General features: G+C 42.7%; 1 protein-coding gene across 1 annotated transcript in view; it reads right to left on the bottom strand.

The window, feature by feature from the left end:
• acaa2 (acetyl-CoA acyltransferase 2) overlaps nt 1-14124 on the bottom strand; it is a 55432-nt gene that overhangs the window by 37079 nt on the left and 4229 nt on the right. Inside the window, exons 2-3 of the mRNA XM_041191603.1 lie at nt 4647-4813; nt 1289-1417 (exon numbers count right to left, since the gene is read on the bottom strand). Of these exons, the coding sequence (XP_041047537.1) occupies nt 1289-1417; nt 4647-4813 (296 nt within the window). The remainder of the gene's footprint in view (nt 1-1288; nt 1418-4646; nt 4814-14124) is intronic.

Here is a 14124-nt window from a genome sequence, read left to right as displayed (position 1 = left end):
GCCCTAGCAAAACTGGAGTCAGTGGGAATCAGGGGAAAATCCTCAACTAGTTGGAGTCATACTGAGCACAAAGGAAGATGGTTGTAGTGGTGGGTGTAATCATCTCAATTCCAGGACATCACTGTAGGAGTTCCTCAGGGTAGTATCCTAGGCTCAGGCATCTTCAACTGCTTCATCAATGACCTTTCCTCCATCATATGGTCAGGAGTGGGGATGTTCGCTGATAATTACACAATGTTCAGCATCATTCACGACCCCTCAGATACTGAAGTCCGAGTCCATATACAGCAACACCTGGCCAATATCCAGGCTTGGGCTGACAGGCGGCAAGTAACATTTGCAGCACACAAGTGCCAGGCAATGACCATCTCCATCAAGAGAGAATCTAACACCACCCCTTGACATTCAAATGGTATTACCATTGCCAAATCCCCCACTATAAACATTCTGGGCTTCTGGGCGGGGGGTGGGTTACCATTGACCAGAAGCTGAACTGGACCAGCCATATAAATACTGTGGTTACAACAGCAGGTCAGAGGCTGGGAACTCTGCAGCAAGTAACTCATATCCAGACTCCCCAAAGCCTGTCCACCATCTGCAAGGCACAGGTCAGAAGTGTAGCAGAATGCTCTCCATTTGCCTTGATCAGTGCAGTTTCAACAACACAAGGAGCTGGACACCGTCCAGGACAAAGCAGCACGCTTGATTGGCACTCCATTCACCACCTTCCACATTCACTCTCTTCACCACAGATGCACAGTGGCAGAATTGTGTACCATCTACAAGATGCACTGCAGCAACTCACCAAATGCTGGAAAAACTTCGACAGCACCTTCCAAACCTGCGACCTCTACCACCTAGAAGGACAAGAGCAGCACATGCATAGGAACACTACCACCTGCAAGTCCCCCTCCAAACCACACACCATCCTGACTTGGAACTACATCGCCATCTCTTCACTATTACCGAGTCAAAAATCTGGAATTACCTAACAGCACTGTGGGTGTACCTACACCACATGGACTGCAGCAGTTCACGGTCACCTTCTCAAGGGTAATAAAGGATGGGAAATAAATGCTGGCCTTGTCAGCATCACCCACACCTCATGAAAGAATAAAATTTAAAAATGTCAGGATATCAAGGAATGAAAGAGCAACAAATGCCCTCCATATAAATATAGCCATCTTACAAAAGCTTCCATTAAAAAATATAGATATGGTAATATTGGTTACATATAGCTTATTGTGCTTAATCCATTAATGCAGAATGCACTGCAATTGTTCAGTACCTGTGCTCCAGAGACGATTGACTGGAAACCAGATCCACAGAGTCGGTTTACAGTTAAGGCAGGTACTGGAATAGGAATTCCAATTTGCAATCCAACATGTCTCGCAATATAAGCAGCATCTGGAGAACTCTTTAAAAAAAAAACAGAAAGATATATTTACTTTACTCCTTGTCAAACCCCACTACTTTTAACAAGATACTGGACAAGGTAGAATCTATACTGAAAATTATGCATGATTCACTGAAGCAGATTACTTGAATGGAAGATCATCATTTCCACCCACTGTCCTGGACTGAAAAATGTTCCTTTAATATACTAACAGAAAGTAGAAATTAAAATAATTTGTAAAATGTCTGTTTCTTACCAGAGGAAAGCTCATAACCAGAGGATTTAAAAAAATAGACAATGATCAATGATTTATTTCACTAAAGCTGATTATCGTAGTATTCTACTTCTCCCAGCTGATGGTGTTTTGAACCACCAAGGGACTGGTGCAACTACCCAACAGCCTGTTGATCAAACCTTTACTTATTTATATTCCTAGTGGTTCTAAGTAAATCTCGTTAGTCTGACCACAGCACTTTTCAGTCTTTACATCGAGAGTCCAGCAAAGTCAGCAGCATGCTTGTTTGCTAAGGAAAAGCAGTATAATCAGAAGGGGACTATAGAACAAAGCACTCACACCAGGGCTTCTAAAGAATCACAAACAAAAATAGAAAATGCTGGAAAAACTAAGCAGGTCTAGAAAATGGGATGGGGGGGGGATTTAAAAAAAGGGGATAAAACCAATAATAAATGAATAAAAATAAAAGTGGATAAAAAATAAAAATGCAGAAAAAAGGGGATTAAAAAAAGGGTGAGGATGGAGGAGTGTGTTCATGGTATGAAATTGTTAAACTCAAACGTTAAGTCCAGAAGGCTGTAAAGTGCCTAATCAGAAGATGAGGCACCCCATCCCTTACAGGGCCATCTGTTACTTGTTCCATGTTGTTCTTTCACACAATACTACCCTTGTTCTGTTATTACCACATTCTGCTTTCTCACCTTTATGCCACTATCAGCACCTTTTTTAGCCCTTACCACTACCACTCCCTTCGTCCTTTATTTCATGACGTCTTTGTCAATCCCTTTGTCCCCACCTATCACTGGCCTTCTATCCAGCTCCACCCCCTCCCCCTTAAAAGGTATAATCACGTTTCCACTTCTCTTCAGCTCTGAAGGGTTCTACGGACTCAAAACGTTAACTCTTTTTTCTCTCCACAGATGCTGCTAGACCTGTTGAGTTTTTCCAGCATTTTCTGTTTCAGATTTCCAGCATCCGCAGTATGTTGCTTTTATCAAAGAATTTATTGTTGGACTCTTCAGTACATTCTATATATGCTGCCCTTTGGTGACATCGGCTACTAGTATGGGATCAGCTTTCACGTGCCTGTACTTAATCAAACTCTTCACTTAGCATAGAGTCAATCAAGGGGCTATCAGAGTTCTTGTCCAAAATTAAGTTTTAGATAAGTTACACCTTCCTCTGACTCAACATAGGGAATAACTTCGGTCTTCCCATCAGTTCCTGCCATAAAGTCCATTCAGTCGATATTGCATAACTGGGCAAAGGGGTGGAAACATTCAGACTAAACTATTAGACGTATATACTACCTTAGACCTCACCACTGAAACTTATCACCTTCATCACCTCCTGATTCAAATCCTCCTAAAGGTTTCTTGTCCTTCACCTTCCATAAACTCCAAGTCCTCTACACATCCTGTTCCACATGAAGAATCCACTCTCGCATCATCTGTGTCTTGCTCAGTAGGCTTCTTATCCAGTGCCCAACACATCTCTGCAATCTCCTGAACATTTCACTCCTTTTCACCCCATCATATGTGGAGCCTTCCCCAAAATCCCACTATAAATCCCTGCTTCCTCATCTTTGAGATATCCTCAAAAAAAAACATATTTATAAAGATGTCAGCTTGGCTCAGTGGTAGCACTGTTGCCTAAGTTAGAAGATTGTGGGTTCAAGCCCCACTTCAGGCACCCGAGTACATAACCTAGCTTTACACTGGTCCACATCAAGGAAAACATTAATGTGAGGAAGTACAGTGTTCATTATATATGTTAAAATCAGTATTGATTAAACCAAATATCAATGTAATCTGATCATAACTAAATAAAGCAGCTTAAATGAATAGTATCAAGATTTTGCTTGGTTCTCCTGGAGTGCAAGGGGCACAATTATCTACAGGACATCACAAGGCTGCACTTTTACAATACCCTTGAATAATACTAACCTCATCTACTTGTACAGTATGTGAACACTTCACAAAAGACCTTCAGATGTAACCAGTGCTAGTGAACCCAAGGATTTTTGATAGATAGTTGCAAAGTTAAGTTCTGTTTTATAACAGATTTCAGAGATTACCTACTTCTTCAACACCAGCTATTCAATGACATCTATTCTCTAACCACTGTGACAGCTGGCTCCTAAGTGCTTCTTTTAACTTATCTGTGCTGAGTTAGTTGATCTTAAATAGAAGCATTACTCTAGGGACACTGAGGAAATTGTAAGGATGTAAAATAATTCAATTCAGGATTGCTGGCAAATGCTACTTAATGTATACGTACAGAGATACAATGCAGTAAGTGAAGATAAACTGGAGCTCACTAATAAAGAAAGAGCTCACATTTTTATAGTACCTTATTATGTCTATCTTAAATGTCCCAACGTGCTTAACTCACAATTAATTTGTTTCAATTCATCGCTGTAAGCACTCAGAAGGGTAAAAAGCCTGCTTCTGCTACCAGGCAGGCTCATGCTCAGTTAAAGTACTGAAGGGTCATTGGCACTGATGTAACTAATTTTCTGCTGTGAAGCAAGTGAAATGAAATTGTTGATAAAATGAAATCAAAGTTAATAATAGTATATTTTATCTCTTTATGCTAGGCCTCATTTAGTAAAACTTGGCTGCACTAACTCCTTCCCAAAGAGCGGAAAACGCAAGTGGCCTTTAGAACACAGATCTGCAAATGAGCTCCTGAATCTCGGAGCTCCTGAAATCAGCGGAGTACCAAACCTTATTGTATTTGTGAACTTATTTCCAAGTTATTTCCCTTACTGCATTATTCAAAATTATTTTATGCAATTATAGCGAGGTTTTCCCTTGGACCATTAGGATGCCATTCAGAAATGCTGATTCAAACTGGGGGGTGGTGGTTGCAGGCAGGTAGGTAGGTTCTGGGCACATGTCAATATGTGCAGCAGTCCTGCCCCCATGTCAAAAGGTTTGAAGAAACACAGGCTTGGAATACAACAGCAGCAATGTCTTCAGACTCTAGAACTGTGATCCACCACATACTGACCTGCATTACATTTCCAACAATGACGCTGTCCACGAGGTCGTGATTAACCTTTCCAGCAGCGAGTGCAGCCTTTGCAGCATGTGCAGCTAAATCCGTGGCAGTGTGGTCCTTCAGCACTCCTCCATAAGTACCAAAAGGGGTACGTTTAGCAGCAACAATGAATACACCTTTAAAAAAAATTGCATAGAAACTTACAACTCCTTAATACATACTGGACAAACTTCTCTACAAACTCGCAGGAATAATAATAAGAACCTTAAAAAGGAGCATTCATAAATAAATTACTAGAATCACAAAATGGTTACAGCACAGGCGGCCATTTGGTGTCATGTCTGCATAGGCTCTGAGTGAGTACCACTTTGTCCCTCCTCTCCCCATAACCCTGCACATTCTTCCTTTTCAGATGATAATCTGTGCCCTATTGTTCAGTTCTTCCACCAGTGGGAACAGTATTTTCCCTATCTACCCTACCCAGACCCCTCATCATTTTTAATACCTCTATCAAATCTCCTCTCAATCTTCGCCTCTCCAAGGAAAATACTCTACTTCTCCAACCTATGCGACTGAAGTTCCTCAACCTATGCGACTGAAGTTCCTCAACCTATGCGACTGAAGTTCCTCAACCTATGCGACTGAAGTTCCTCAACCTATGCGACTGAAGTTCCTCAACCTATGCGACTGAAGTTCCTCAACCTATGCGACTGAAGTTCCTCAACCTATGCGACTGAAGTTCCTCAACCCTGGAACCAATCTCTCTGATGCGTACACATCTTTCCTAAATTATGGCACCCAGGCTGGATGCAATACTCTAGTTAAGACCAAACCAGTGTTTTATAGTAGTCTAACATAATCTTGCTCTTATACTCTATGCCCCTATTATGTAAATGCTAATTTACATTTTGTTGAAGCATGATTCTAAGCCATGTCCCTGATAAATGTCTCACAATGGGTTATTTTGGTGCGTAATGATTTATGTAGGCAGCATGGGCCAATGTTTCATCTATAAGATAACAGCTTCATTAAGGCAGCAATTCCTTAATACTGCACTGGAGAGTTAGTTTGGATTGGAGTGCAGATTCCTGATCTGAGATTCTACAACCCAGAAGCAAGAGGTCTACCAATTGTTATCTATTAGTGGTGAGAAATTGATACTATCAACTGCCTGCTGTCCTACTTTAACTTCTAGTGTGGCATCACCTCAATTTTAAAATTCTCATCTTTGTTTTCAAATCCCTCCATGGCCTTGCTCCTTCTAACCATGTAAACTCCTCCAGCCCAACAACACTCCCAGATCTCTCCTCCAATTCCGGCCTCATATGCCCAGGTTTCTTCACTCCACTACTAGAGGACAAGCCTTGAGCTGTCTAGAGCCCAAGCTCAGAAATTCCCTTCCCAAGCCTCTCTGCCTCGCTCTCTCCTCCTCCTGCTCCTTAAAACCTACTACTTTGACCAAGTTTTTGGTCACCTTTCCTGTCAAATCTTATATGCTAATCATTCCTGTGAAGCACCTTGGGAAACTTTGTTAAAGGCACTATATAAACACATGTTGAATGGAATATACATATTGACTAAACATTGGCCTCCAATGCTGTTTGCAATGAGTGTAATAGAAAAAAATATTTAATTTGAAAATAGATGTGGCCTATTATGGATCAGTTCCCCTAAGGTGTTCCTCAGGGTAGTGCCCTTGGCCCAACCATCTTCAGCTGCTTCATCAATGACCTACCTTCCATCATAAGGTCAAAAGTGGAGATGCTCATTGTGCAATCATCAATGTTCAGCACTATTCGCGACTCCTCAGATGCTGAAGCAGTCCATGTCCAAATGCTGTAAGACCTGGTCAATATACAGGCTTGGGCTGACAAGTGGCAACTAACATGCATGCCATACAAGTGCCAGGCAATGACCATCTCCAACAAGAGAGAATCTAACCATCGCCCCATGACATTCAATGACATTATTGACTCCCCCAATATCAACATCCTGTGTGGGGGGGGTTTACCATTGACCAGAAACAGAACTGGACTCGCCATATAAATACTGTGCCCCCAAGAGCAGGTTGGAGGCTAGGACGCAAGGAGTCTTACAAGTAAGGCAGATGAATGGAGGGCATTGATTAACAGATAGGAATATGATATTGTTGCTATCAGAGGGAAGGGCAGGACTGGCAGCTCAATATTCCAGGGTATAGAATCCTCAGGCATGACGGGGGGCAGGGGGGTGGGTGTAAAAGAGGATGCGGCATTGCACCATTGATCAAGGACTCAAATGCTGCAGTAAGGAGGGATGGTATCTTAGAAGGTTTCTCAAATGAGGCCATGTGGGTACAAATTAAAAAAAATAAAAGGGGCAATCACTTTGCTGGGAGAATACTATAGGCCTCCAAACAAAGTCAGGGGCAGATATGTAGGCAAATCTCATAAGTGTAAAAATAATAGGGTAATAATAGTAGGGGATTTCAACTTCCCCAATATTAACTGGGATAGTCTTATGTGAAAGACTTAGAGGGGGCAGAATTCTTAAAGTGCATCTAGGAGAGCTTTTTGAGAAAGTATGTAGAAGGTCCTATAAGAGAGGCGGTTGGGGGTGGGGGGCGCACTTCAATATTAGAAGACAGGGTCTGGCCAAAGTGGACTTGGACCAGCTACTTCTAGGAAAGTCTACATCAGACCAGTGGGAGTCATTCAAAAAGGAAAGAGAGAGTGTCCAGGGCCAACATGTTCCCGTAAAGGTGAAGGATAGGACCAACAAGTCCAGGGAACCCTGGATGTCAAGGGATATAGAAGATTGGATAAGGGTAAAAAAAGGGCTAATGGCAGATACAGAGGGTTGAAAACAACAGAAGCCCTAGAGGAGTATAGAAAGTGCAGGGAGGTACTTAAAGTAACTAGGAGAGAGAAGAGGGGGCATGATAAAACACTGGCAGGCAAGATAAAGGAAAATCCTAAGGCATTTTATAAATATATAAAGGATAACCAGGAAAGAATAGGACCCATTAGAGACCAAAGTGGCAATCTGTGCGTGGAGCCGAAGGATGTAGGTGAGGTTTTGAATGATTACTTTCCATCTGTGTTCACAATGGAGAAGGACAACGTAGGTGTAGAAATGAGGGAGAGGGACTGTAATATACTTGAACAAATTAGCATTGAAAGGGAGAAGGTATTAGCAGTTTTAGTGGGCATAAAAATAGATAAATCCCCAGGTCCAGCTGAGATGTATCCCAGGCTACTAGGTGAAGTAAGGGAGAAGATTGCAGGGCTCTGACACTAATTTTCAAATCCTCTCTGGCCACAGGAGAGGTGCCAAAGGACTGGATGACAGTGAATGTGGTACCATTATTCAAGAAGGGTAGTAGGGATAAACCAGGTAATTACAGGCCAGTGAGTCTAACATCAGTGATAGGGAAACTATTGGAAAAAACTCTGAGGACAGGATTAATCTCCACTTGGAGAGGCAGGGATTAGTCAGGGATAGTCAGCATGGCTTTGTCAGGGGGAGACCTTGTCTAACAAATTTGATTGAATTTTTCGAGGAGGTGACTAGTTGTGTAGATGAGGGTAGTGCAGTTGGTGTAGTCTACATCGACTTCAGTAAGGCTTTTGACAAGGTCCTGCATGGGAGAATGGTCATGAAGGCAAGAGCCCATGGGATCCAGGGCAAATTTGGTCCAAAATTGGCTTAGCAGCAGGAGGCAGAGGATGATGGTCGAAGGATGTTTGTGACTGGAAGCCTGTGACGAGTTGTACCGCAGGGATTGGTGCTGGGACCCTTGCTGTTTGTAGTGTAATGATTTAGGCGTGAATATAGGGAGGTATGATCAACAAGTTGACAGATGACACAAAAATTGGTGGTGTCGTAAATAGCGAGGAAAGCTTTAGATTACAGGACAATATAGATGGGCTGGCAAGATGGGCAGAGCAGTGGCAAATGGAATTTAATCCCAAGAAGTGCAAGGTGATGCATTTTGGGAGGACAAACATGGCAAGGAAAAACACATCAAATGGCAGGACCCTAGGAAGTACCGAGGACCAGAGGAACCTTGGTGTACATGTCCATAGATCCCTGAAGGCAGCAACACAGGTAGATAGAGTGGTTAAAGCAGCATATGGGATACTTGCCTTTATTAGCCGAGGCATAGGATATAAGAGCAGGGAGGTTATGTTGGAGCTGTAGAAAACGCTGGTTAGGCCACAGCTGGAATACTGGTGTGCAGTTCTGGTCGCCACACTATAGGAAGAATGTGATTGCACTGTAGAGGATGCAGAGGAGATTCACCAGGACATAGCTGGAATGCTCCAGCCCAGGCAATGAAGAGAGACTGGATAAGCTACGGCTGTTTTCCTTAGAGCAGAGAAGGCTGAGGGGGAGCCTGATAGAGGTATACTAAATTATGAGGGGCATAGATAGGGTAGATAGGAAGAAATTTTTCCCCTTAGCAGAGGTGTCAATAACCAGGGGGCATAGATTTAAGCTGAGGGGCAGGAGGTTTAGAGGAGATTTGAGGAAAAGTTTTTTCACCCAGAGGGTGGTTAGAATCTGTAACACACTGCCTGAGGGGGTGGTAGAGGCAGGAACCCTCAATATTTTAGTATTTGGATGAACGCTTGAAACGCCATAGCATACAGGGCTACGGGCCAGGTGCTGGAAAATGGGATTAGAATAGAAAGGTGCTCGATGGCCAGCATGGACACGATGGGCCATAGGGCCTGTTTCTGTGCTGTATAACTCTATAACTCTGAAACCTGCGGCGAGTAACTCGCCTCCTGATTCCCCAAAGCCTGCCCACAAGGCACAAGTCAGAAGTGTGATGGAATACATTCCACTTGCCTGGATGAGTGCAGCTCCAACATCACAAGAAGCTCGACATCAAACAGGACAAAGCAGCCCACTTGATTGGCACCCCTTCCACAAACATTCACTCTCTCCATCACCAATGAACAGTGGCAGCAGTGTATATCATCTACAAGATGCACTGCAACAACTCAAAGCTCCTTCCAAACCCAGGGCCACTACCATCTAAAAGGACAAGGGCAGCAGATACGTGGGAACACCAGCACTTGGAAGTTCCCCTCCAAGCCACTCACCATTCTGGCTTGGAAATATATCTCTGTTCCTTCACTGTCACTGAGTCAAAATCCTGGAACTCCTTCCCTAAAAGCCATGCGGGTCTACCTACACCACAAGGACTGCAGCGGTTCAAGGTGGCAGCTCACCACTACCTTCTCAAGGGCAATTAGGGATGGGCAATAAATGCTGCCTTAGTCACATCCACAAAATGCATTAAAAAAAAGTGTGCCCCATGTCTGCATTCCACTGCAAACCAAACTCTGCTGACAGTTGCTATAATAACAAGGGTATGTGAATGCTCTGCAACAGGTGATACACATGCAACAGTTACACAGACAGCTGCCTGGAGATGAATTGGAACACGACTGGATTTTACTACAGTAGTCCTGTCAACTTAAAATTAAATATTTTGACGTCTGGTCTCAAATGATGCCTTGTTCACGTTTATCATTTAAATTCTTATTTTTAAAACATTACAACATATACTCAATTAGTGGCTCCAATGGTTCAGTTGCTAAAGGAAACCATTCTGCTTCTCATTCTTTCCCCCTGCCTGACTGCTCACTCAGGCCAAACCAATGGTCTACAGCCTCAAATGTCCTATATGACCTTGAGTAAAAACCCCAAGACCCTCTATGTCCACATCAATAACACTGCCATTCTCCCTCTAACTCATGTTAGTTTTCATCACTTCCAGGTTCAATTTCTCAAAACTGGTTTCAAAGATTTATCAAATTTGACACAACTTGCAATAACACTCCACTACATGTGCTCTATCCTGCACTCTTATCATCCTTACCTTTTCCCTGCATGGCATTCAACACCCTTGCCCTTGTTCCCCCTTATCACATCTACCCTACTCAACTCCAAGTGCCAATCCATTCATATTTAATTTTCCTTTGCACCCGCTCACCATTTGCATTCTCAAGCCTCTCTACATTATGATCTTCTGTTGTTGTACACTGTGAATTGCAAAGCATATTTACATCAGATATTTCTTGTTTTTCATATAATCCAAAATAGCTGCTTTTGATATTTCCTTAATCACATTTAAATTATAGGTGGCAACAAATGTAAATACAAAAACAAATGAATGGCGAGAACAAATACTTGTACTCTGTGCTTTTGTAAAAGGATTACTTAAAAACAGATCAAAGGGTATTCATATATCACACAAGGACCACTGATAGCCCTAACTAGAAAGTTATTCTTACAACCTTGAAGGAAAATAACCAACTAACAGTGAAACACTTCAAATCTAAATAAAGATACCTTAAAGCAGATAACGGGAGAAGTGTCTGCAAATTCGGTTTGGCAATATTACACTATAGAGAAATGTGGAGGTATGGAAATTGGAAGATAGGAGTCATCCCCAAGAAAAAGCAGTTAACACACATCTAAATTAAACAGATTATCTGGCCATTGCACATTGCTGTTTGTGGGACCTTACTGCACTTAAACTGGCTGCAGAGCTTCCTACATTGCGACGGTGGTGGTGAGGTACCTTGACCTGCTGCAGTCCATGAGGTGTAGGTACACAGACACATTGCTGTTAGGGAGGGAGTTCCAGGATTTTGACCTAGCAACAGTGATATAGTTCCAAGTCAGGATGTTGTGGGGCTTGGAGGGGAACTTGCAGGTGATGTTCCCATGCATCTGCTGCCTTTGTCCTTCTAGGTGGTAGAGATCATGGGGTTGGAAGATGCTGTCGAAGGAGCCTTGGTGAGCTGCTGCAGTGCATCTTGGAGATGGTACACACTGCTGCCACTGAGATTCAAGAAGTGGAGGGAGTGAGTTTTCGTGGATGGGGTGATAATCAAGCGAGCTTCTTTATCCTGGATGGTGTCAAGTTTCTTGAGTGTTGTTAGAGCTGCACTCCAGGCAAGTGGAGAGTATTCCATCACATTCCTGACTTGCGCCTTATAGACAGGTAGGCTTTAGGGGGCCAGGAGCCAAGTTATAGTTATGCCTTGTAGGCCTTTGGGGGTCATATCCTGCCAAAGCAGGGTGCCTCCCAACCCTGTCAGATCACCAAAAGAAACTTGTATCCTTATCCAGGGAGCTCCCAGATCTCTTTGGCAGAAATGTGACTAGCCAAAGGCATTATCTGGGAATGAAATAGATAACTGACTGGGAGTATTGATGGTGAGGTTAACTAAGTCACTGAGCTGTGATTAACAAAATGGTGCTTTGCAAGACAGTGTGATCTGATGTGGTCATTTCTAGATTTGAAGTGATCACAGCTAGAAGTTGGACTTTCAGGACCGAATACAAATTTAAAGCATTTCAAAATCTTAATATATTAGTGTGTCTATCTTGTGAAATTATTGCTTCATTTTTTAAAAAATTGTTTATTTGAGTTTGGGAGCTCACCATTCAAGTTAAAAATTATTGTTTTCTATCATGTATTTAAGTTTTCAGAATAGCAGGGAATTGGAATGTGCAACAACTTCCACCTCCGGCTTCCATCGTTTCTTTAACATTTAGAGTGTGACTGGCTTCCCTCTAGTGCCCTAAAACCTGCAGCAGTGTTTGTAAAATCAGGAGTTTAAGCAAGTGAAGTGATCACGAGGTCAACACAAGGCCCAAGTTAAAGGATAATAGTTTATTTGGAATCCTACGTATAATACCATATACTTTCCCTTTCCAGTTTGTATCCCAACATTGCTCATTAGATAGCAACTAGGGCTATTTCCTTCTGATTTCTTTTCCTTACCCATGGGAACAGCAGGCAGCAGCTTCTTCCCTTCTCATGATGCACAGGGTGGCAACTCCTGAAATGTCCCACCAGGCTGTGATGTATTGACTCTCCATCACTGTATTATTATTTAAAAATATTGCAAACAAAAAGACAAATATCTAACCTCAGGAGTTTAGTACTTCATTTGATAACTGCAGTAGTGATTGCAGAGGTTGTTGACTGGTACATTTCTTTTTGCCAGTGGGGAGGGTGGGGTAGTAGAATAAACAAACCGTTGAACTTTGGTTTAGTAAAGAAAAGATTTAAAACTGACCTCATCAATTTCTGTTAAAAAGTAGCCAAATATTAACTGCAATACCTCAAGAGAAGGCAATGCAACAGAATTATTCATACATCCAACATTTTCAATTATCAGTGAAACAGGTTATCTTTTTGATAAGAAACTGGTGATTTATAATGCTAATCACCAATGTAAAGTGAAGTTGCATACCATGCTAATAATTGTGTTCAGAAGCCAGACAACAAAATGCAATACTTAAAGTGGCCATCATTGCTTCATTATTTTATATCATTGCCTCGTTACATATTGAGAAATATATTTGTCCCTCCTCATTTTTTGTTTTGTTCATTCATGGGACCTGGGCATCACTGGCTAGGCCAGCATTTATTGCCCTTGAGGTGGTGGTGGTGGTGGTGGTGAGTTGCCATCTTGAACCACTGCAATCCATGTGGTGTAGGTACACCCACAGCGCTGTTAGGGAGGGAGCTCCAGTAATTTGATCCAGCGACAGTTAAGGAACGGTGATATATTTTCAAGTTAGGATGGAAAATGGCTTGGAGGGGAGCTTCCAGGTGGTGTTCCCATGTGTCTGCTGTCCTTGTCCTTCTAGATAGTAGTGGTTGTGGGTTTGGAAGGTGCTGTCAAAAGGAGCCTTGGTGAGTTGTTACAGTGCATCTTGTAGGTGGTACACACTGCTGGCACTGTGTGTTGATGGTGGTGAGAGTGAATGTTTGTGATGGGGTGCTAATCAAACAAGATACTTTGCCTGGATGGTGTCAAGCTTTTTCAGTGTTATTGGAGTTGCACTCATCCAGGCAAGTGGGGAGTATTCCATCATAATCCTGACTTGGGCCTTGTAGATGGTGGACAGGCTTTGGAGAGTTACTCAGGATTCATAGTCACTGACCTGCTCTTGTAGCCAAAGTATTTACATGGCTAGTTCAGTTCAGTTCCTGGTCAATGGTAACCCCCAGATGTTGATAGTGGGGTGTTTCAGTGATGACAATGCCATTGAATGTCCAGAGGCTCTCTCTCTTTGGAGATAGTCATTGCCTGGCCCTTGTGTGGTGTAAATGTTAATTGCCACTTATCAGTCCAAGCCTATAATTGTCCAGGTCTTGCTGCATTTGGACATGGACTGCTTTAGTATGAGGAGTCACGAATTGTGCTATCATCAGGAAACATCCCCACTTCTGACATTATGACGGAAGGAAGGTGGTTATTGATGAAGCAGCTGATGATGTTTGGCCCTAGGACACTATCCTGAGGAACTCCTGCAATGCTGTCCTGGAACTGAGATGATTGACCTCCAACAACCACAATTATCTTCCTTTGTGCCAGGGATGACTTCAACAAGTGACGAGTTTTCTCAGAGTCCAGTTTTGCTAAGGCTCCTCAATGCCACAGTATCAAATGCTGCCATGATGTCA

This window comes from Carcharodon carcharias, chromosome 1 (assembly GCF_017639515.1).
Source record: "Carcharodon carcharias isolate sCarCar2 chromosome 1, sCarCar2.pri, whole genome shotgun sequence".
Classification (NCBI taxonomy): domain Eukaryota; kingdom Metazoa; phylum Chordata; class Chondrichthyes; order Lamniformes; family Lamnidae; genus Carcharodon; species Carcharodon carcharias.
Note: the sequence above shows the minus strand (reverse complement) of the source record. Positions and strands in the feature narration are given on the sequence as shown.